The sequence below is a fragment of the Gobio gobio genome, assembly GCF_949357685.1.
Source record: "Gobio gobio genome assembly, chromosome: 6".
NCBI classification, from domain to species: domain Eukaryota; kingdom Metazoa; phylum Chordata; class Actinopteri; order Cypriniformes; family Gobionidae; genus Gobio; species Gobio gobio.
Window position 1 is genome coordinate 47,815,876 of NC_137102.1, and position 25,490 is coordinate 47,841,365.

General features: G+C 37.7%; 1 protein-coding gene across 1 annotated transcript; it reads left to right on the forward strand.

The window, feature by feature from the left end:
• Positions 1 to 24,286, forward strand: klhl24a (kelch-like family member 24a). The gene is made up of 8 exons (XM_079820063.1): positions 1 to 246; positions 1,907 to 2,787; positions 3,590 to 3,705; positions 5,546 to 5,730; positions 12,555 to 12,673; positions 18,138 to 18,326; positions 21,858 to 22,046; positions 22,140 to 24,286. Exons 2-8 carry the CDS (start codon positions 1,987 to 1,989, stop codon positions 22,338 to 22,340), a joined length of 1,800 nt encoding a protein of 599 aa, XP_079676189.1. The 5' UTR covers positions 1 to 246; positions 1,907 to 1,986; the 3' UTR covers positions 22,341 to 24,286.
• The last annotated feature ends 1,204 nt before the right edge of the window (positions 24,287 to 25,490 follow it).

The following is a 25,490-nucleotide window of genomic DNA, read 5'->3' on the forward strand; positions in this document are numbered from 1 at the left end:
GCAGAACAGCTGACACAACAGAAGCCCAAAAGCTGTGTGTACTTTCTTTGTGCCAGAACACGCAGAGAGCCACTATGATACGGACGTTAACAAAGAAAACTTAAAAGTGACTGCACAAGTGCTCACGCTTATGGAGCTATTTTACAGAAACAAACTGGATTTGTTTGATCGCATTTACTTTTAAGGGCCTTTACTCTTTGCTGTTGTTTTTGATGTTTTCCAGAAAGCTGGTCTCCTGTGGATAAGGTGAGAAAAATAATGCTGAAAACTTTTTTTAACAGCTTTAATGATTAAGATAATGTCAGTATAATGGGATATGTTGAATGCGTTAACACTGTGTGTTTAAAGATAACATGTGAACGTGTCATATGCGTCATGGTTGTTTTTGGTGCGTTAAAAAAACAAGGATTTTATCCGTAAATGTTATATATATACTATCTATATTGTAGTACAATATCATATATATATATATATATATATATATATATATATACATATATTTATATATACTACTATTTGTACTATTATATATGTGTGTGTGTTTGTGTAGCGTATATTTACATACATATGCATAAACAGTGAATTAATGCATAATTAGTAATTAATTAAGTTAATTAATACAAGGAATACACACCATTATGTATGTTTATTTAGAGTCTGCATGAAAATGTCTTGCCTGCTGGAAAGCCCTGGTAGACCATCTTGAACCAGCAACAAAACAGTCCCCACTAGGATGGTTATTTGGAACATAATTTCTGGTCGACTAGCTTGCACCCAGCCTAGACCAGCTAATGACCACATTAGACCAGCTAGAACCCCACTGCTGTCATCTTAGGCTGGATTTTCCAGCAGGCTATAAGATGCTCTCTTTCTCTCTGAACACTTAGGGATCCGTTCTCTGTGATTTTAAGCCTTTTATAGAGTAGAAATCACAAATAATTGATCTCATTTCTATGAGGTCATCATTTCAGTCCACATGGGGCATGTTTAGCTGTAGGGGAACTGTTGAGCAACCGTCCATGTTCTTTTATTTCTACTTCCACAACAAAACAAACCTGAGTGATTTAAAAAAAAGATTGCGCAAACTCCCTCTCTCACACACACTAACTCAGTCACTCACTTTATCTCTCAGCCACAAATCAGTGTACCTTTTGTATCAGTACTATATTGCCTAGAAGAATAGATTTGTTTAGGCTTTTTTTTTTTTTTCTTTTTTTTTTTGTCACGTCACTTGATGCATTTCAATGTGCTCTAGTAAACTTTGTAGATATTTATGAACTCAAAACCTTTGTTTTCTGTGATGATTGTGCAATCGTTTGCTTTTCAGCCTTAAACACATTTGTATTTTTTAAATGTTGGTTGTCATGACCCTTGTGACAGATTATAACACTTATAATACAACTGTAATTATAATAACACTTAAGTTAACAATTTACATTGATAGCAATGCTTAATAATGACTTGCTTTGGTAACGGCCAAAAAGCTATTTAAGCATCGTTGCTGCAAATACATTCTATAATCCATGCTTGATAATGTTGATCTAATAAAGGTTATTGCTATATTAACAAATAATAATAGATTTTGGAAAATAATTGTTACTATTGAAATGCTCTTGAGCATGAACTTGAACTTTAGCCTCCGTCAGGGTCAAAAAGCCACCTTGAAAGTGTGAGTATGGCCACATTCTATATGAAATGAATAATGCAAAAGGGTCAATAATATTATATGGCTGCAATAGTTTCCTGCACCGTAAGTGATAAACACATCTTAACCAGGTCTTTGGATTTACTTGAAATTTACAGACTGGCGTGTTGTAGCAGGGGTACTAATCTTAAGAAGGTGGTTCTCAGTTGGACTGAATACCACTTATAGTGTTTGTTGATTGTAACTGCTGTTCTTCTACAGGTGTTGATGGTCGCTGATCGTTTTCCTGCAGACATTGATAGTGATTGTTAGTTGGTGAAGGTCTCCTGTCAGATACAGTCATGGTGCTCATTTTGGGTCGCCGTTTGAATCATGAGAACTCCGGTGGCGTGCCTGAATTGCCAGCTATCAAGCGTAAAGTCTTCGAGATGGAGTCGAAGACCTTGAACGACGTGTTCAACTTCTCTTCCGGTTCCTCTCACTCTGAGAGCGTCCTCCAGGTCTTCAACGAGTTCCGTGACAGCCGCCTCTTCACGGACGTGATCATCAGTGTCCAGGGGCGCGAGTTCCCCTGTCACCGTGCCGTGCTGTCCGCCTGCAGCAGCTACTTCCGTGCCATGTTCTGCAACGACCATCGGGAGAGCCGCGAGATGCTGGTGGAGATCAACGGCATCCAGGCGGACTCTATGGACACGTTCCTGCAGTACGTTTACACCGGACATGCCTGCATCACCACACAGAACGTCCAGTTCCTCTTCGAGACCTCCAGCCTCTTCCAGATCGCCACCCTGCGGGATGCTTGCGCAAAATTCTTGGAGGAGCAGCTGGATCCCTGCAACTGCCTCGGCATTCAGCGCTTCGCAGATGCCCACTCTCTCAAACAGCTGGCCAGTCGTTGCCGTGCTTTCGCCTTGCTGAATTTCCCAGAGGTGGCTCAGCATGAGGAGTTTCTAGACCTCCACAAAGATGAGCTGGAGGAATACTTGGCCAGCGACGAACTGTCCATTGGCAGGGAGGAGTTGGTGTTTGAGGCGGTGATGCATTGGGTCTACCATGGCGTGGAGTATCGCAAGCCCATGCTGAAAGATCTGCTGCAACATGTTCGACTGCCTCTGCTTCACCCCAACTATTTTGTACAGACGGTGAGTGGCACATTCAAATTCATTTGGACAGGTGGAGAAGCTCCTTTTTAGTTCAACAAATCCAGAAATACTCTGCATAGATGTTTATATAGTGCCACAGTGATGTATTTTTGTAGGGCATTCACCCCGGTTCACTTGGAAAAAAAATAGGCAACCTCTGTAGTCCCATTTAGACACTTTTTAGAAACTGTTTTTTTCAAGACAAGTAAAAGATTTAAAGAAAAGTCACAAGGGGGTATTACTAATGTATTTTAAGTTACAGAATAAAACGTGAACATAACTTGAACTTGTGTTAACCTCAGACCCCATTTCAGGCATTTAACCAAAAAGCAAAAAAAAACAAAAAAAACATTGACTTTAGGACAATGAAACCACAAGTTCTAAAATTCTCGTTTTAGGCTTTTTCCCTATAAAAAATGTCATCCCTGCAGCACTCTATAGTGATCAAAGAATCATAAAATCAACCTTGATTTGTTTCTTAATGTCCTCAAGTGAAAATCAACCCTACATTGGGTATAGTATGGTCCTAAAATCATGAAACTAGATAAAGCAAGGACTTGAGATTTGGCTGTTTGCAGAGTTTGCTCCAAGGATAAAACACACTTGAACCGGCTAATCAAGATCCTGGGGCTCACTTCAAATCTATCGGCAGGTGTGCTGAACTAGTCAAGTCAAGTTCTTTCTTTATTGTCATAATACAACAATATTATTTAAACAAGATAGCTGGACTCTTCAGGAAGGCAGATATGAGGGAACAGTTTTGAGGTCAAGCAATAAGATTGTGATCATTTCTCTGCTGCAGGTGGAAGGTGATAAACTGATCCAGAATGCTCCAGAATGTTACCAACTGCTGCATGAAGCACGTCGCTACCATGTACTTGGCAATGAGATGATGTCACCACGTACAAGACCGCGCAGGTACGATCTAGTTTCTGATCAAAACACATTGTCAGCATTGCTCAGGAAATATTTTTTTCTTCCTGTGAAGGACTAAAATTGCATGCGTTTCACAGAGGAAATGAAACCACTGCAAACTGGTCAGTTTTTCACTGCACTGTGCTGAACATTTGAGGATGAGACATCTTGAGTACTACATGCAACAATGAACTCTGACATTATTAAATAAAAATGCACTCATGTTGACTCATTAGAGTTCATGCTTCACTGGAAAATGCACGACATCTGAAAAAAGTGAATTAAAGAGACATGGTTGTTTGAAATCTTAAGTTATTATAAACTTTGACTGTTTTTAAATTAATTTTCTTTTATCGGTATTGCTTATTCTGAGGGAATGTAAACAATCCCCTAAAACCTATAGTTCAGTTGCGCTTTTTACCCTTTAAAGGTGCAGTGTGTAGATTTTAGTGGCATCTAGCGGTGAAGTTGTGAATTGCAATCACGCTCAGCTCATCCCTCACTTTTGAAGCACGTAGAGAAGCTATGGGGGCCAACACGGGACAAATATGTTGTCGTCGGAGAGAGCAGAGAGTGACTAGCGCTCTGTAGAGAAGTTTGTCCATTTAGGGCTACTGTAGAAACATGGCGGCGCAAAATGACGAGTTCACTGTAAGGGGACCCGCGGTGTATGTAGATAGAAATGGCTCATTAAAGGTAATAAAAACATAACAGTAATGTTACATTATGTAAGGTACACTACTGAAAACGTAGTTATGTATATAACAATAGACAATAGATCCTCAAAAATACTACACACTGCACCTTGACTTGACTTTGAAACAACGGTGTGTCAGTGTTGCCACTAAAAAAAATTGATTGGACACTCAAAACCATTCAAATCCTATTGACTTGCATTGCAGGAGGAATATACAGTATAATACCAGAATATCACCTACTATAATAAAAATCACTCAAAACACTGCATAACAACAGCCTGGCATTGTGTCTGCAACTTTTGCACGGGCAGGCACCGCTCGTGTTTTCTTCAGAGTAAATGTAATCCATTTCTACACACTCGCTCGATTCATATCATGAGTAAGGAGGTCATTAGGTACTTTTGTTTAGAGAAAGTATCCATTTAAAAGAGGGCTCTCAATTAGAAAACGTCTTTGTTTAGTGGAAGCATGTCTTATGTTGGAGGCAGTATTTATTTAGGGAAATATCTGTTTGGAGGAAGTATCTGTATTTTTAGATTACTATCTTTATAAGAGTCAAATGTTGGGAGGCGTAATCTGTACTTGAAGGCAGTATCTTAAAACGGAGTTTCTGTATTTAGATTCAGTATCCTAATCTGTGTTCTGGAGGTGTTATCTGTGTTTGGAGTTAGTATGTTGCATTGAGGGCTGAAAATGTATTAGCTTGTTTTCAGACATTCCACTCTGCCATATATAACCTCTGTCACCAAGTCATTTTTCAAAATGATTTAGTAATTTTAAAACGCACACATTCAGCTCAGAGAAACCACAAATGCACCAACATTCACTGTACAGGACTCATTCAGCTATTGTCTGCACTAAAGACGCATAGAAGAGCTGTGCAGGCACTCAATGTAAACATTGTTGCATAGTGTCAGATTTCTCAAATACAACCTTAAATGTTATTTAAACACACACACACACATGAAATACAAGAAATACATGAAAGTGCCTTGGAAGATGATTCATTTTCCAATGAATCATTGCAGAAGCTCATTGTACTTTAACAGGAATGAAGCTTAACCACTTCCTGATGCTGTCATCTCTTTATTTCTCCTCTTCAAAGCCCATGCTTATCTGGTGATGTTCCTTCTCCCTGTCTGCAGGTCCACTGGCTTCTCTGAAGTCATTGTGGTGGTGGGTGGCTGTGAGCGAGTGGGAGGGTTCAATCTGCCATACACGGAATGTTACGACCCCGTGACGGGAGAGTGGACATCTCTTGCTAAACATCCCGAGTACACCAAGTCTGAGTATGCAGTGTGCGCCCTCCGCAATGACATTCTTGTGTCAGGTAAGACCCTCTTATTCCTGCCTGACAAATGATAAATTAAATATAATATGAAACACCCTTTATGTTCTAAATGGTTGTGATTTTGTCACATCATTCTGCATTTTAGGGCATGGGGATATTTGCTGTACTTTTGGTACTGGTTTGTCCTGTACTTGGTCACAATGACTGATCAGCAAGATGCTAGTTCTGTGGAACATGAATCACAGCACACACACACTCTTTCTCTCTCTCTTTTGATGTGTGGTTGACACTGGCATGTGGAACCTCCTATAAAAGTAGATTTACCCAGATTTACACGTTAGAGAGGAGCCTTGATGTCAGCTTGGAACATAAATGACATCTAATGAAAAACTCAAATATGAATAATGCTGATATGAATATTTGACTCAATGGATTTTTGAAGTTTGAACTGTTTTGATAAATTTTACTGTAAAAAAACAAAACAATTGAAGTGTCCCAATTCTGCCAAGATTATCACTGTGTGAAGTGTGGGGGAATGGTCTGCTTTAACTTTAAGTGGTCAGACATGATTTCCACTTGACTGGAAAACTGTTTAAAAAGGACCGGAAAATCATAGTTGGGAATGGGCTCTTTTTGTGCCAATAAAGGTGCAGTATCGTTGCTTTGTGAAATATCGCAGGCGAAATCCAGTTTTTCAGATGAGAGTGTGATCGGGAATTTCATGTGAGATCAAAAAAGGTTTCCCATGCAGATTTCTATGTGAGCAGTGCTTTATACATTTATATTGACAATGGACCTGTCTTTTCACTCTAATGTGATTGCAATTTTGGAGAGGCTAGCAATAGCAAGCTAGCTCTAAAAAGTATAAGATCCCACCCTCCTTCAGAACGCTCTCCAAAGCCACGTCTCCTTCAGAACACGTGAACACACACAGCAGAGTCTCCAAAGCACCACGAGAGATGTAAAGATGCTGTTAAATAAACCTTAATGTCTCAAAGCACACAACATTACAATATTGTGAATTGCAATCACGCACCGCTCATCCCTCCCTTTTGAAGCATGTAGAGAAGCTACGGGGGCCGTCACGGGACATATAATGAACGTAAACAACTTGCAGAGCTCAAGTTGTACCACCTGACTGCTGCTGATTCATTTTGGCGTTGATAGTGTTGACATAGAAACGCATAAATCCATGTCTGAGGACGTGAACAGCTCCGGGTAGAACATCACGTGTTGTCATCTCATAATTATGGCGTGAACACAGCATAAGCTTGTTGTTTTGGTTCAGGCGGAACTGTAAAAGCCGGCTAACAATTCTGCATAGCCTTAAAGAGCGCGCTAAAGACGTGATGTCTGCGCGAAGGTATGGAAACACAAATGTTGATGACAGGCAGGTAGGACATCGTATCGAATGCAATGATTGGACGAACATTTTTTGGTTCTGAGATTTCCACAAAAGATATTTGTACAATAAAAAAAAAAAATTATTTAAGCCACTTCTATTATTGATTGTTTGAGTATAAGTTACAAAAAGCGTTTATAAAACAAATGGCCTACCCTACCTTTAAGCAACCACCCATAACACCTTAGCATCTGCATAGAAACATGTTTTAAACCACTCCGAATGCCTTAATACTTCCATAGCAACACCCTGGCAACCCTACACATCATCCTGACTTTGTAGCAGTTGCTTTTGCATGAGCTAGCTCCATTCACATGCACAAACATTCCCAGAGAATGAGCTTTTAAGAATCATGCCAGTAAGCAACCATTCATAACACCATAGCAACTCCTTAACAACCGCATAGTAACATGTTTTAAACCACTCAGAATACTTTAGTAACCCCACTGCAACGCACTTTTAACCATACACACCATCCTGGCATTGTGGCAGGCACATTTACTTCAGACAATGTAAACCTCTACTAAATACATTGTTCAGTTGAGCTTCGTTTAAACAAATTCTGTTATTGTGTGGATGGGTTGGGCAAATTAGTCTTGGGCTCTCTGTGGTGAGTTAAGGGCTTTTAGCAAATGCCTTGTTTGTGAGGACATTTCTGGAACAGCTGTTTATGATTTGAGGAAAATCGGAAACATTTGCCTCTGTGACCAGCCAGTGTGTCAAGGGCTGTTCTCACTGGCAAACTCTAGCCTTCTATTAACTGAGAGCTTTGGACATTTTAAACTCTAACTGGCACAGGCAAGCGGCATCTTGGGGGAGTATTTGTGCCAAGAGTTTCAGAATAGTTCCAGGAATGATCTGCAGTGTTTGGCTGCAGATGTTGGTGAAGTTATTGCATTACCTTATCCAGGGACCAAAGGTTATGTCTATGTATACAGGTCATGCACTAGAGGAGTTTCTATAACTGTGACAGTTTTTTATGCATTTGAACTTGATCTAAAATCTTTTAGGTCATGCGTGGGTTTTTGTTTGCACAAGCTAGAGGCCATAACTAGGAACTCTGAATTGTATAATTCTTATTCTTCCCCTTCTAGAGTCATTGTTTAGCGCATTTAAAAACATAAAGTATGTTTTGTGTGACTGATTTCCATGAATAGATCTGTGTTTTTGAGCTCATGTTCTCACGTGTCAGGTTTGCCCTTCTCTCTCTCTCTCTCACTCACACACACACACACACACACATGCTACTTATTGCTGTTCTTGTGTGCACGTGCAGTTGGCCAGCCTCCAGCATTAGGTTCAGAGGCCCCTTACTAAATCTGTCCCTTTCCTCTGTCAGAAGTCATATCCTACAGGCTTGGTGGTTCAGCTGTCCTTGATAAACATTACTCTTGGATTTTTTTCAAGAATAACAAAAATCGCCACTCTAGAGTGCAAATTCACAGAATGTTAGATCAGTTGTTCCCAAATTATTCTCAGGGGAGACCTTTATTACATGCTTCGTCAACTTCAAAACACTTTATTTTATGCAATCATCTACACATTTAATTTAATATAATTAAACAGAACTGGTTAGAATTTGCAGTTAACAATCTTTTGCTTTCTGCTTATTACATACAAATAAAATCAAAGCATTTACAAGTAAATAAACTTGAAATACACTAAAGTACCCTGCATTTTAGAGAGTTTGGATGTTATTAAAGGGTTAGTTCACCCAAAAATGAAAATTCTGTCATTAATTACCCTCATGTCGCTTGACACCCTTAAGACCTTTGTTCATCTTCGGAACACAAATTAAGATATTTTTGTTGAAAGGCCTCCATTGGCAGCAATGATATTTCCTCTCTCAAGACCCATAAAAGGTACTAAAGACGTCGTTACAAAGTCCATCTCACTACAGTGGTTCTGTCCTCAGACGTGAACTCACGAAGCACCACGACGCTTGCGCGAGAATATGACTTAAAGCCGGCGTTCTGACACATGACCCGGAAGCAAGGAACTTTGTTTACAAGAAGAGTATCTAAGCTGTTGAATTCTACATTGATTGTGCTTTAAATTTTGGTGTAGTGCTCAAAATGGTGCTAAAGTGTGCACCTACATATGCTCTACATCATATTCTCGCGCATGTGTCGTGGTGCTTCGTGAGTTCATGTCAGAGGCCCAGATGGAAGACAAGAACTTGTTGAATAAAGTCGTTATTTTCATTATTATTATTTTTTTTTTTTTCACACAAAAACTATTCTCATCACTTCATAAAATTATTGTAGAACCACTGTAGTGAGATGGACTTTTTAACAACGTCTTTAGTACCTTTTATGGGTCTTTAGAGAGGAAATGTCATTGCTGCAATGGAGGCCTTTCTGAGCCATTGGATTTCAACCAAAATATCCTAATTTGTATTCGAAGATGAACTAAGGTCTGACGGGTGTCGAACGACATGAGGGAAAGTAATTCATTTTTGGGTGAACTAACCCTTTAACGTATTACATGCCAAATAATCTTTCATTGGAGCCCTGTATCTGAATTTGTTCATAAAACCCAAAAATTTAAATTGTCATCATTCTCACCCTCATGTTATTCCAATCCTGTATGACTTTCTTCTACTTTGCACCCCATTGACTTTAATTGTATGGACAAGGATATGATATCTTTTTTTGAAATGCCATCTTTTGTGTTCCACAGAAGAATATTATACAGAGTTGCAATGGCAAAATGATAAGTAAATAAAGATATGCTTTCTCGCTGTTAGAGAAACCATAAATCATTCTGTCCAAACCTGACCAAGACGCAAATCTTGACGCTTTGAATGATTCACTGCTTCCTGTTAACGTTTGTTCATTTTAGGTAGCTAATGAACCGGGCCGTAAACTAAACCTAAATCATAGTGACGCCATGGCATATAATGCAAAGGTACTTATTATTGACGTGTAATAAAAACCTCAAAGATTCCTTGGGTGCCCCAAAGGGACATGGTGACGGGAAAAAAATATGAAATGGAGGAAAAAATATTTGTCAATGCTTTTGCTTTCTTCTCTCTCGCAAATGTTTTGTTCCCCCGAGAAACTTTGCATGTTTTGCGAGCGAACGCAGAGTTACTTGGAGGAACACAAAAGTTTTGCGAGCAAACGCAAAAGCATTGATTTATTGTTTTTCCTCCCATCTCCCATTTTTTTCCACCACCATGTCACTTTAGGGGCTCCGTAGATTCCTTTTTATTATCTTTAGATTTCTAGATATCATGCCAAGATCCAATACTGGTTCTGACCTGGTGTTTGCAATGATTTTGCAAGAAATGTTATGAATGATGAAAAGAATTGTCATTTTGTAATACATTAAATTTGGCAACCAATTTTCTACACTTATCCAAGCCATAAATGTGCTTAAATCATTCAAGGTTATCCTAAGTGTCTACATCCCTTCAGCAAATGTCTAGCAATGTCTCTGCTAATGAGTAGCTTTACTGTTCACCTGCAGCTTTTACATCCTGCTTTAAGCAATCTCTGTGACAACATGTGAAGTGTCGACGGGAGACTGACTCTGTCTTAAATGCTGGTTAGTCCGGTCTTCAGTCTGAATGAATGCCATAAAGGCCTGATGCTCTTTGTCGGGTGATATTTATGACAGAAGAGCAAACTAAAAGGACTGGAGCCAGGCTTTATTATATTTACTCAGAATTAGAGGACAAAGCAAAACTCATCCTCTTTAATTTGACAGAGATTTTGACTCTGCCTTTGTTTACCAGACAGTTGCTCGTCTAGTGCACTAATGGAGTTTACGAGCACTGTAGTTCTTGCTGTGGTGCTTGTACTTCCTCAATAACGTTCTTCATTTATTTTCTACCTCCACTTTTTCTTTCTTTGAGCTTCCCTTTTCTCCTTTTTTTTTCTGCTTGCAGTTAAAAAGGCCAGTTATTTTAAGCATGTTTACTCTTGAATGCATAATGCGTTTAATTATATGAGCTAAAAAGGCAAAGTCTTATGATACCAGTGTTTCCTGCACCGAAAATAGTTGAATGAAGGTGATGCCAAGATGGCCGGTTAGTGCAACAACTTACCTTGAAGGGACTTTGACGGTACTGAGAGGGAGGAAGAGTCTCATTTGCTATTTGAGAAATTCTGACGTGAAATGGTGGAGCGGCCTGCTGCCAGGTGTTTAAGTGTTTTGCATGTGTGTGGGAGAGAAGGACTGTCAGAGCTTGCCTCAGACCTGCTGTTTGGATAAACAGCCATTTGGGGCGAGATGTGAAGTGGCACCGAATAGAACAGCCCTCAGCAGTTTTAGATAACCATAGATGACAACAAGAAAGGATGTTCAGATCAGACGGAGAATTTCCGTTTAACAGGAACACAGGTGAAGCCCTGTGGTTTGTGTAATTACAGACATTGTGTTATCTCGAACTGAGCACTAATAACATGTTTGTGGGTTTGCAATGTTGAAATACTTGACCACAAATAAGCTGCTAGTGGTTGATAACTATACAGGGGCACCAAAAAATATTTTGACACTATTAAAGGAATAGTTCACGCAAAAATTAGTTATCTCATCATTACCCACCGCCATGCCTGATGTTTAACATGACTTTCTTTCTTCAGATAAACACAAATAATCCATCTTTATGAGTCCATATAATGCCATTGAATGGTTGCTTCTCGTTTGACACTTGAAAAACCAACATACAACATTATGAAGCTCGCACAAGAAATTATGGTTCTCTTGTTTCTTCTCGCAACTCACTTGCATTACTCTCATGAACGCTTGTATGACAGTAGACCGTAGACCCTATCATTAGGTGAATATAATATTCGGGAGAAATATCAATCAGGTTTCAGACGAGGTCATAATACCGAAACATCAATTTAAAGGTAGTAAATTATCTGAGATTAAATACAGATAAAGGTAAGGCCTCAATTTTAATCCTCTTGTGTGTGTAATCCTCTAAGTGCTGCAATATAAATAAATGTTTATTATTATTATTATTATTATTATTTCTTCCACTGGGGTCCTGTGGATTACAGTCACCATCGTTGTTTGTCATTTTTCAAGGGGCAGCCGAGTGGCACCCGTTCAATGGCATCATATGGACTAAAAAAATAATCTTCGACAACCAGCAAGTGTCAAAATACTTTGCCTTACTTGTTAACAGATTATATACAGACCGTTTTGTTAAATGTTATACTTGTGCAAATGTTTTCAAGGACACACACACACACACCAGTGTTATTTTAGTATTATTTATATACTGTTATAGTATTCCGTTTTTTTTTTTTAAATGAGCTTTTAGTTATGTTTTTGTCATTTTTATTTCTTTTAAATATTACTGTTTTTACAAATGAGGATGTTCGCAAATGTCCCCAAAAGGAGGTTTTGTCAGATTTAGCCCCCCAGAAATATGGTTAAGCTGGTGTGCAAACACACACAGCCTGCTCTTGCTGCTTTTAATGTTGTGGTTGTTTTTTTACAGGTGGACGGATCAACAGCAGTTACGTGTGGATGTATAACTCTCAGCTCAACGTCTGGATTAGAGTGGCCTCTCTTAATAAGGGACGTTGGAGACACAAGATGACCGTCCTTCTGGGGAAGGTGAGAGCGAGTGTGTGGTGTGCATATGTGTGAGTGTTTCCAGACTAGGGCTGTACGATTAATCGAAAAATAACCGAAACCGACATTCAGAACCTCTAACCGACATATTTTTCCCATGTCGGTTATTTCGGTTTTCACGTGACTCCGCCCCGTCAGTCACATCAAGTGCAGTTTGCAGGCACACAGAGATGCAGGAGCAGTTATCTGTGTATATAGATGCCCAGAATCACTATAGTAGCTGCATGTTTTACACAGTTTATACAGGTCAGTTAATTGCTGTTCTTATAGCCTACGCGCTGACACACACACACACACACAGATGGCGTGCGCAAGCCCCGAAGCCGCTTTCACTTTCGTCCTCATAAAGTTTGTCAAGTATGCGTTTAAAGGCTTGCCAGTTTCAACATTTAAAGCGATTGTGCACTATTCAAAAACAACAATACGGAAAACTAATCCGTTCAGTGCTCAGCTTTTTTCTGTGACATAGAGAGCCGTGTTGCGTCTCTGACAGCGCGTGCCCTGAAGGCAGATCTTTCACCTGCGTCCTCACAAAGCTTTGTCATTTGTATGTGATTTAAGCCCTGCCAGTTTAAACATTAAAGCGAGTTTCGACCATCAGATATGTATTATGTTGAACTAATGCCTGATATATTGTGACAAACGAATACTCAGACAGAAGCTCGCACATCACCTTAAGATCGCGCGCAGAAACGCAGTCTCAACGCTGTCCTGTGACTAAAGTAAAGTCACTAAAGTAGCTTAGAAACTCAACCGTTATATGCATACATTTTAATACCTTTGCAGTAAGTACAAACCACAGCTTCATAATGAATAGAGACAGTATGAGTAATTCACACACACAATCACTCTCTCATTAATGCATTCAAATAAATGTAATGCAGGCCTATGTGTTAATTTATCTTTATCTGATGTACAACAAGCAGAAATCTGCCCCATAGACAATAACTGCTGAAAGTGAACCGTTTCCTTCAAGTATTTTAAAATCACAAAGAAATGCACTTTTTCATTTAAAAAAAAAAATCCACCTTTAATTGTAGAAAATATTTACAGTACAAACCTTATCAGTGAACTTACTCAAAAACCTTATGAGGGCAAAAAAAAAAAAAAAAAAAAAAAAAAAGCAAAATAATCGTTCATTAATCGTAATCGAAGTCAAATGTTCAATTAATCAAGGTTTTTATTTTTGGTCAAATCGTTACAGCCATATTCCAGACCCAGTGTCCCATTTCCTAAATCAGAGGAACACTTCCTTTAGAGCAGTGGGACTGTATGAAGAATAGTGTTTTGCACTGGTTAAACATCTAATGTAATCAAATATTTGTGATTTTTAAACGTTGCTTGGAAAACATCTTAATTGGTTCAAATACATGGCTACTTTTGAGAGAGATAATTTTAGCTCCCATAATTCTTATCAGCATCTATTTTAGACATCCCCACCCCTTCCTTTGTTTTTTCTTATCATAATTAGCCCTCTTCTCCACAATGATCTTCAAATATTTCTGCTTGATGCACTTAACGTTTGCGCCACTTTCGACTCAAGTTAACGTTTTTGTAGACAATTTCAGCCTTAGATGCCCCATTTAATTCAAATTAACATTTCCCATTGCAATTGGTTTCCTCTCTTGTGTGTATTTGGATATTGTGTTATTGGTCTTTTTAATGAATGGTTAACACATTTTACCATATTTAAATCAATTATGCATACAGAAAGAACAACTTCAGTAAAAATCTGTATTCTTTAATCTTATTTTCCAGTACAAACTAATCAAGAACAAAATTTCATAAGACATTAATATTTTCTTCTTATCCCATTGGCAAATTGTTCTTTTTTGTTCTACATTTAGTGTGGTTTATGCTTAAAAGAAGACAACAACAATTGGCAACACTTTACTTTTGTTTTATTACATGTACATTAAAATGCATTATATAATTTCATAATAAATTGGAACCAAAGTTTGAATGGATCATCAAGAATTGGTTTTGTCATGTTTTAATGCATTATACATTCTAAAGGTGTATTATAACTGTGGCGAGACCATATAATGCATTATAGGGTGCGTTACAAGGCATAATTAATGCATGAAAAACACTTTTATAATGTATTATACATAAAGGCTTTAAGTAAAGTGTTCCCAAACAAATTTGACTTTTTTTGCAGCATGAACATTTACATTATATTTATAATCAGTGCAGTGTAAAAAAGTGTGCAGATTTCATGAAAGCATCGTAATATCCAGTCTTTCAGTGCGTGTTTAGGACTGACGTTACGATCAGATGTTTACAACTCTAATCAATTTGTGCTGTTGTAAAATAAAATAGCTTCCCTAGTATTGAAGGTTTTGTTTGTCTTATGATGAATCGAGATCCACTTCCTGTAATTCCCCATGCAAAGGGTTTTGATGGTCTTGTGATGCTGTATTAAATGTATATTTTTGGGTGTTTGTAAACATTTGAGACATATGCATTTCATTACGCATACAGGGGGTATAACTTTCTGCCTCCTTGGATTTAATGGATTTCTTCTGTTCGCGCACACGGAGAGGCATAGACACGCACATAACGTTCTCTTGAGGATCTTTTTTCCTTGGGAAAACCGTTGTAATTCTCTCTTCCTTCCGCCCATTGCCCATCCTCCTCTTTGGTTGTTTACAACACGTTTACTTGATTTTCAGGATGTTTGTATTTGCTTTAAAATGGAAACTCATTTCAAATCCTCCCTTTAAAGAAATAGTTCACCCAAAAATATAATTTTTTTAAAATTCACATTTACTCACCCTCATGTTGTTCCAAACCCGTATGACTTTTTCTTCAGTGGAACGCAATTTTCAAAAAACTCCAAATGGTCATTTACAGGTTCATCATTTTGTTTATGGGTATTATATGGTCTACTAGAATACATTTAAAAAAACATATGATTTTTCTTATAATTTACACTGTTGCAGCACCTGTTTTCACCCTCTGTCTGAACACTTTTAATTTTTGGTTTCTTTAAAACCCGCCTTCTGAAAAGCGTAGTCTGATTGGTCAGCCGGCCCAAGTCTGTTGAGATTGGTTTACCACTGTTGTAAATGTAATGGCCCTTACCATAACCAGCGAGTATCAGCTCCGGAGGCTTTCTGAGGCGCTGTAAATACTACTGTATCTACACTAACTATTCAAAGCAGCTTTGCTGAAATCAACATTGCTACTACATAAAAAATAGTGCATATGTGCACTGTATACCAAGTCGTCAGAAGCTATGTCATAACTGTATGAGGCAGGGGCGTAACTTTGTTTAAAAAAGTGGGTGGGACAGGAGTGTGTGTGTACACAATGCTATATCAGATATGTACTATAGCTAACAATTGTAGAAATGTATAACATTACAATGTCCAGAAATAAATTACAATAGCACATTGAGTTTAATGTATCGACATAGAACTCATGTTTAATATGATGAGTTTCATTCTTATGTCTACTATAATACAATATATTGTTAGTCCCGAGATTCTTCATGTTAGTGCATAAATACATCCGCATTCACTATTTGTATTCCCTAATGGTCTGGTGGTAGAAATTTAAGCGTGTCAGAGGTTCTAATCCACCTTCGGACAGTGTATTTTATTAAAAAATATATATTTATTTTCCAAAGATGTTCATCAATGATTGTATATCAAGAGCAAGGACATGTTTGTGTGCAGATTAGGTCTTGCAAAGAATAGAGAGTCCGCAACGGCATTAAGTGATAGGTTGACACACTCGTCTGTGAGAAGACTGTGCACAAGCCAAAAGAGAACACTGTATCCGCGCCACTGATAACAGTGGCAATGAACACTCAGCATGATTTCAAAAACAACACATTCCAGTGTCAGATAGCCTCTTATTTAAGACAAATTAACGTCAACTAGATTAGTTTAGTTTGAATTAGGTTTATTCGTGCAACAAGATAATTTTAAAAAAGTGGTGGGGACATGTCCTACCCATCCCACCCGCAAATTACACCTATGGTATGAGGAACAACGAAGTAGTTTGTTGATTGTCAGTGATGTAGCAGAATCATTGTGACACCAGTGATGCATTGCGGGTCCCTGTCCTCCCTGGGCCGGTATAAACTCTACACCAGTCTTTTGTGCTCCACAAAAAAAAAGTCAGTCATACATGTTTGGAATGACATGAGGGTTAGTAAATTGTGACAGAATTTATATTTTCCTGTGAACTATCCCTTTACATGTTTATTTCATTCCATCTTACTTCCATAAACAGCTGCTCCAATAAGGTGATTGAGAAACCCCCTCTTTTAAAGGGATAGTTCACCCAAAAATGAAAATTCTCTTCTTCTGCTGAACGTAAAATATATTTTGAAGAATGTTCAGCAGATGAAAGAAATCCATCCCTTTAATTTCATTTTGTGTTGTGTGTGTGGTTTATGTCCATGTTGTTATGGCACATTTTTTGGTTCTTGTATGTAGGTGGTGACCGTGTGAAGAATTTTTCTGTCTAATTTCAGAAGAACCTCTTGAGTGTTTTGCTGAAATATGATCACATAGACATACAAGAGAAAACTACAATCTACAAAAATTTCATCTACCTTTCTATCCATCCATCATTCTCTTATCTTGCTTGTGCCTTCCCGTATAAAATGATTTATGAGTCTGTTTTTCTTTTTTAGCGAGCAAAGAGAGGGGTTCAAATTCTTATCATTTTTTAAATTTATTTTTACCAAGGAAAATTGCAGCTGAAGTGATCTCCATTTATCTTCACTGTATGGAGAAGAGTACATTTGATATTTTGGTATGGATACAGTTGCTTTCGTTTCAATAAATAAGTGTAAGGTTATGGATTTCAGTGAAATGAATGCCGTTGCAGTCATTGAGGATGGAGGGTGTGACAGGGTTTAAAGCATCAGAGAGTGTTAATGAGAGAACTTTACTCTCCTAGGTCAGAGGTCTGTATGTGTTTAGATTACACAAGATTTTAGGCCTTTTACAACTGCGATCTGTTTCTCTTTCACTGTTGAACAGGTTTCCTGTTCAACAGCTTTAATGTGGGTCAGTGTCATTATGTTGTTATTGTGGCCCCTCCACATTTCCTCTGCGGTGTCAGTTTGAGGAGAGAAGTTTTTGTGGAGAGGAAACAAAGTGTTTGTCTTTGAGCAGCTACAGAGATCATTTTTATATTGCCCGTGAACACCAGCCATGAGCTAGGAAAAGGATAATGATGATCATTTTAGATCTCTGTGATGAATTACATAATCATAATTTGTGGGGACTCTCCATATATGTAATGGTTTTTAAACTGTACAAACTGTATATTCTTATCCCCTTACACTAACCCTACCCCTAAACCTACCCATCACAGAAAACGTTCTACATTTTTACATTTTCAAAACACCTCATTCTGTATGATTTATAAGCTTGTTTCATCATAGGGACCCTTGTGTGACACTTGTGTATGTATCTTGCAGGTGTATGCAATTGGAGGTTATGATGGGCAGTGTTGTCTCAGTAACGTGGAGGTGTACGACTCCTTCTCCAACCGCTGGACTGAGGTAGCCCCTATGAAAGAAGCCGTCTACTCTCCGGCGGTCACCAGCTGTGCGGGAAAACTCTTCGTCATCGGGGGACAACCTGATGAAAACAGCTGCTCCAATAAGGTGATTGAGAAACGGCACTAAATAAACACACAATATAAAATAAGGCAGAGCTCATCTGGTCTTTGATCTTCATCTAAAGCACTGATAATGCAATTTATGCCCAGTGACTTAAGTCGTGGCAGACCCTTCCATTGATTGCTCTTGACTAGGTGTGCTAAAGGGATTAGAAAAAACAAAAGTCTTGATTTTTGTTTATGAAAAAAAAAGATAGATGATGCCTTTTATTAAATAAAACTGCTTTTTTTTGCTTTGTCCCTCCATTCCTTAAACCGGTCATCTGTTACCTGTAATAACCACACACTCATTCCAACTTGAAAAGATCAGTCACGTTTAAATAATACTGTTATGTTTTTTTCTTCTTTAACACAATGCCTTTATGAAGCAAATAGACCATAACCGGAGCAATAGAGATTAACTGACCTGTCACGCAGGCTCTGCTTCAAATCTTAGTGAGCTGCCTTAGGCCCTGTTTACACCTGGTATTAAGTTGCACTTTGTTTGATCGAATCACAAGTAGACGAGGGAGACTCATACCTGTTTACACCTGGTGTTTTAATCCGTCTCTTTTGTCCTGCTTTCTTCATGGGTAGTGCCTATGGGCGGGTAAATGTATAGGTTTTTTCAGATCTTTCGATCTAATGGAGAGGCGATGAAAAAACATACGGAGAGCATCAGCTTTCGTTTCTGCTCTGACAGCCGCAAGACCACACAGAACGCAGTGGTTGTGTTAGAAATCAGGAATGTTGAGAGAACATTATGCTTGGTACGTTTGGTTCTTCAAACCAAACTTGGGTCTCCAGCCAACAAAGTTTAAATCCCATCTGACTAGCGCTATTCCCATAATGTTTACGCATTAGGTCACTAGGCGCAGAGTAGGCGGTCTTCATGGCCGTTCAAACTCATTCGACCACATGAGCGTCTCCACACTACGAAAACACATCCTGCTAAACTCATCTTTATCTGGTGTCTCATGCAACCCTTCGAATGTTGGCTTCTTTTTGAACAGAAGGGCTGCTAATGGCAAGGCAGATGGGGAGTGAATGTGTGTGTGTTTGTGCAGGTGGTCTGTAACATAGTGAACAGGTGGACCTCTGTCGTGAGCTTATTGTCCTCAGACACTGCTGCTGTCTCAGATAACATCTCACATAGGTTTCTCATTGATTTTCAGGTGCTCAGATTACTGCATTCTTTCCTTACCATCTGGAACCGAAAGAGAAGGAGCTGATATAGTTTAATACAAAGCTCTCTTCCACAAAATGCTGAATGTTCTTCCATGTAATTGCTTCGTCTGTCACCAGAGAGTTTCTAAATGGTGTCTACTCGACAATACATCTTTACACTCTGTAGTGTGCGTGTCTTCGGTGACATCCATATTGTCAATCTTTTTTAAATCTATACATCAGCTAGCACAAAGAAAGTTTGCTTGCACTGAAGAGTGCATATATTAGATTTAGTTTGTTCTGTTTCCTCGCCCTCAGGGCCTTTTCTCTGGTTTCAGCTCATTATATTACTCATTGTGTTGATGGCTATGAGGAAATTATGAATAAGGTATTTGATCACGGTTATAACACCTGCATATTCATGTTAAAACATTTGTACGTTTAATTTCTGGACACCGGAGTATGAGTATATAAAAATGTACTTGTGTGTGTGTGTGTGTGTGTGTGTGTGTGTGTGTGTATACTTTTAGTTATTAGTAGTTTTGGATTTAGGATTACAGTTTAAATAGATCTCCATTGATTTGATCCATTGATTAATCTAGTAAATGAAGTTGCTGAAATTTGTCAAAATCTAAAAATTTAAAATTTAAAATGTTCATAAGCAGAAAAGTAGGACATAAAAATAAAATGGTTTTAATAATTGAAATGGAGCTTAAATAAAATATAAATATTAAATGAAAAAAAAGATTGCAGCTTACTGAAATAAGTTAAGGGTACATAACACACAAAGTTTCTTCCAGTCAAAGGGATAGTTCACCCAAAAATTAAAATTAGCCCATGATTTACTCACCCTCAAGTCATCCTAGGTGTATATGACATTCTTCTTTCAGACAAATAAAATCTGAGTTATATTAAAAAAGTCCAGGCTAATCCAAGCATTATAATAGCAGTAATAGTTGCTCTGTTTTTGAAGTCCATAATAATGCATCTGTCCGTCAAATAACATACTCCACGCGGCTCTGGGGTGTTAATAAAGGCCTTCTGAAGCGAATCGACACGTTTGTGTAAGAAAGATAACCATATTTAAAACTTTATAAAGTAAAGTTTCGGCCGACCGCCTTCCGTATTCAATTTATGGAAAAAGTGTTGAAAGTGCATCTGCCGATCGAAAGACTAACGGGACCAGGTACGTAACTCAGATTTTATTCGTCTGAAAGAAGAATATCATACACACCTAGGATGACTTGAGGGTGAGTAAATCATGGGCTTATTTTCATTTTTGGGTGAACTAACCCTTTAATCTTGAGTACCTATAGAGTAGTATTGCATTTTTCATATCTCCGAAGAGTCTTTAGTTTTATCATGTTTATAAAAGACCGATACCTGTACCGATCCTTTCCAAAAACAGTTGAATTCGTGGAGGCGTGCAGTGGCGGAGCTAAAGAGTCACGAGCACACACACCTATGACACACACACACACACAATACATAATTATCCCTGGATAACTTCCGATTTACTATGCGTTCGTGTTGTTTACATTTATATGCACTTACGCGGCGATTGCCAACAAAACACTGACATTTGATGCAGATTCACTCACCGCCTGCAGTTTCGACTCATGACCGGGAACAAACAAACACACTTGCATGTTGCTGCTCCAGAAAAACAAACAGCATCCACTGTTTCCTTACTGCTGGGAATATTTGGGAAGCTGAACAAGGTTATCTTTCCCTAACAACCAAAAACGCACTTCTTTTATGACATTGTTGATTTCGTGGTCTAAAAACAAAATGGCAGAGCTGACGACGGCTTCCATAACCTGAATGAAGTTTGTTGATGGGTGCGCTCTTGCTCTCGCTCTGGTTGATGTGCGCACATGCTCATCCGGGAGAAGTGTCCATATAAGGAATTGCACCCTTTATGATGTCATACAGGGCCATACTTGAAAAAAACGTTCCGAAACTTGTTCAAATCCTGAAGGAGTGTATTTGGCACAGAAATACTCTGTCACACGTCCAACTTCTTTTTTGTAAAGTTGTCCATGTTTAGCATGAGAATCCAACTCTTTAACAGTGTAAATAAGGCAGATGTATGAAATAACATTAGACCCTACCTTTTATTAAACTGAAATTTAAAAAAAAATGATGTCTACATAAACATATAATAACTTACAACAACTAATAAAAATGACATGACAAATTTACTAAAACTAATATAAAAATCTAAACTGTAAATAAATGTTTTATACAAAGATTACTATAGTATATAAATAATACTATAATAACAATATTAAATGAAGTATAGTTTATCATTTTAAGCCTTTTATAAAACAAGCTTTCTCTCTTCTTTCTACTCAAATATGTGTTTCAGGTCCAGTGTTATGACCCAGAGACAGACAGCTGGCAGCTGAGGGCGTGTATTCCCTTCACCAAACCCAATATTTCTGCCGTTTCTCTCAATAACCTCATCTACGTGTGCGGAGGCCTCACCAAGTCCATCTACTTCTATGATCCTTCACAGGACCACTGGATGCATGTGGGCCACACCTTCAGCAGACAGGTACCTGAAGCACAGCTGCTAATAAACCCAAAAGTGAAAAGTTCCTGTCCTTTTGTCCCATGTACTGATTTGTGTATGTCTGTGTGTGTTTAGGAGAGTTGCGGTTTATCAATTTGTAATGGAAAGATCTACATCCTGGGTGGACGGGGAGAAAATGGTGACGCATCTGATAACATTGTGTGCTACGACCCTGCCTCTGGCATCATCACATCCACGGCTGCTATGCCTCGTCCCATCTCCTACCATGGCTGTGTTACCATACACCGTTTCAGCGAGAAACAACGCAAACTGTGATTGCATCCGCTAACACGCATGCAAACTCCCAAACATGGACTCGTCTGTACATATATAACCGGATGTGCTCTTTTATACAAATTTACATAATTTATTAACTGTTACAGTTGATTTGATCATCATACCAAAGCTGTTTCGATCGTTATCTATGAGGGAACAGTTTCCTGTTATTCCTGTCATTCCTGTCATCACTTGTTTCTCTGGAAAACGGATATAAAACATAACCTTCCTCATAACTGAAATGCATTCAGAAATTCTAAACTAAAGTATTGCAAATATTTGTTAATGGACCATTTTCACATTCCCAGCATTTTTCAGAAGTGGAAGTCAACAGAAAATATGATTGTTCCTGTTTGCTCCAATAACTAAGTAAAAAATCAGTGATGGCATTTCCACGAAGAGAGAAAGATGTCAAATTTGCTGTCACTTCCTCAGCCATTGTATTATAAAAACCCTTGGAAACGTGTTAATTTGTTTATTTTTACTGCCAAGGTAATATATAACATAAGTTAGAGCATTATAAATGTATATTAATTTAAAATAATTTAAATAAGAAACAATTGGAAACTGTGGAAACGCATCACAGTGTGTGAAAAGGGTCCATTGAAATAAAGCTACAATAAAATATAAACAATCAATTAAACCTGAATAGCAGTATTTAAAAATAAACTAATAAAATGACAAAAGCACATAACGAATTGACTTCACATTAAACTAAAATTAACATGAACCCTAAAAATATAAAAGCCTATTCAAAATATGAATAAAAATAAAATTAACACAGATTAATTGCATAGGTGCTGTGATGCTGCCAACAGTCTTTGACAAAAAAGACTCCACAAATGCTCACTTCCTGTACTCATTTTCTTTCTTTTTGAATTCTTTTTTTTTAAATGTACATTTGTTTATGCCTTTTTAAACCTTTTTTTTATTTGATATTTTTACTGTTGTTTTGTAGCATTACTCCTATATTTTGACAACGATTGATTTCTTGACATGGAAAAGAAGTCTGCAGACCTGCTTTTTAGGTTCAGTCTCGGGTTTTTAATGTGCTATTTACTCTTTCTACAACATATTAAACTTCTGAGCGTATTAAATAAAAGCAAGCACTTAAACAGTACATCAGACATGCTGTATGAGGTTTTTAGTGTTCTAAACATTTGAAAACCTAAGGCTCGTAGCAGGAGCTCTGTGATGGACAGCTCTGATTTAGGTCCATGAAATGTCACGTCTGGTTCTTTTAGGTTCCTAATGAACCGTACAGCTGTGAATTTGTTTTCTTTCATGTGTATCATACCTGTATTTAAGCATCTTATCTTTGTGACGACCAGGACGTGCCTTTCTAAACTTTATTTTTTTTTAATCAGAGCCCCAATCATGCACTTGTACTAGTGTTAGTAATATATCTCAGTGTAAATACATTTTACTCTTTTGTTTTTTATGTCATCTGTGTTATTATTTTATGTCGTGCTTGGTGAATAATGCTCATAGCTGTAGATTCTTTTGAGTTAGACTGCAATTCTTGCGTGTTGGTGTGAAATGTACGTGTTAAAATAATTAACTTTAAATTGTTTTCATGTTTGGCAGTTAGATTGTTGCAATATCTACTCTAGTGCTTATCAGTACTGGAAACAGGTGTACTTGCTTTACATCAGAATCATAGTATCGGTTTCATTCATTCATCTGAACGTGTCAGGCAGGGTGTTTACCCAAAGCACTGCATTCCTGCCTGCAATGACAAAGATATATGTGTGTCTGTATGTATGTATGTATATTTAATATTTTCATATAGGCTACATAAGTGATTTTGTTGAATGTGTTTTTTTTTTTCTATTCCATCGCTTTAATTATTACCAGCTGTACTGTTCTAAGATTTTTGTAAATGTTATTTTGCCATCATGTGTACTGTTACAGTTTTTTTTTTAAATAAATATAATAACCCAGCTTTATATTGTGTTTTTCTGGGTTAGATGTGGTGTTTTTGTTACTGTTGTAGGAATATGGATTCTGATTCTTGTCTGGACTGATCATTCAAGATTAGTGTTGTAGTTTTTCAGACCGGACTTGTTCTTGAGGCTGGTCTTAAAAATTACCCCATGATTTACTCACCCTCAAGCCATCCCAGGTTTCAAGATTCAAGAGTTTTATTTGTCACATACACAGTTATATACACAATATACAACTGGCAGTGAAATGTAAACAGGTCCGCTCCATGGACAGTGCAAATACAGTTACAAGAAACACAAGGGGAAATTGAAATAGAAATAGAATAAAATTAGAATAAAAAGTATTAACATACGTAGAATTATAAATAAATCAAGTAAAATATAAAAATAGGAAATAAGATAAAAATACAAAAATAAAAATATAAAATAAGTGGATATGATAAGTGAGATAAACTGTAGACTTAAAAATAAGTGGTTAACATAAAATATATATATATAAATATATAAAGAAGTATAATGGATGTGTAAACAGGAGTATGATGTGCAAACAGGTTTATTACAGGTTGTTACGCAGTAACAATAGGAACGTAAAGTGCAGTGCAATGGCAGTATGTGGATGTTAATGTTAAAAAACTGGATGTTTATGCGTGTGCGGGGTGAAGTGAAGTCACGTGACTGAGTTCAGGAGTCTGATGGCCTGGGGGAAGAAACTCCTCCTGAGTCTTTCAGTCTTTGCCATCAGGCTTGAATCTTGAATCTTGAATCTTGAATCGGTCTCGACCACATTTGTACTCGGTCTTGTCTCAGACTTAGAGGACTCAGGATTTCGTTTCAAGACCACAACTGCTGGGATATTACTAAATTGCTGGTGCAATGTCTGGTTTATTTATTAACATCAATAATGTGATTGGATGTAAAATGTACTGCTTCAAATGCAATCAATAACTTATTGTGCCGATTCAGAAATGAATGAGGCATTGTGTGAAAAATGTCACCAAAATTAATACAAATGCTCACAAAATTCAAGATATTGTAGCAAAAAGTACTTGTATGAGATCTGGATTTTTATATTACAACATGTAATATAAGGAAGCAATATCACAAGAGCAAGAGAGCTGTTTTCACAAATTTAAGCATGACTGCAAACATTTTTTTTAAAACATTATTCTCAACATTATTTATGCATTTTTAATTTACCAATTCA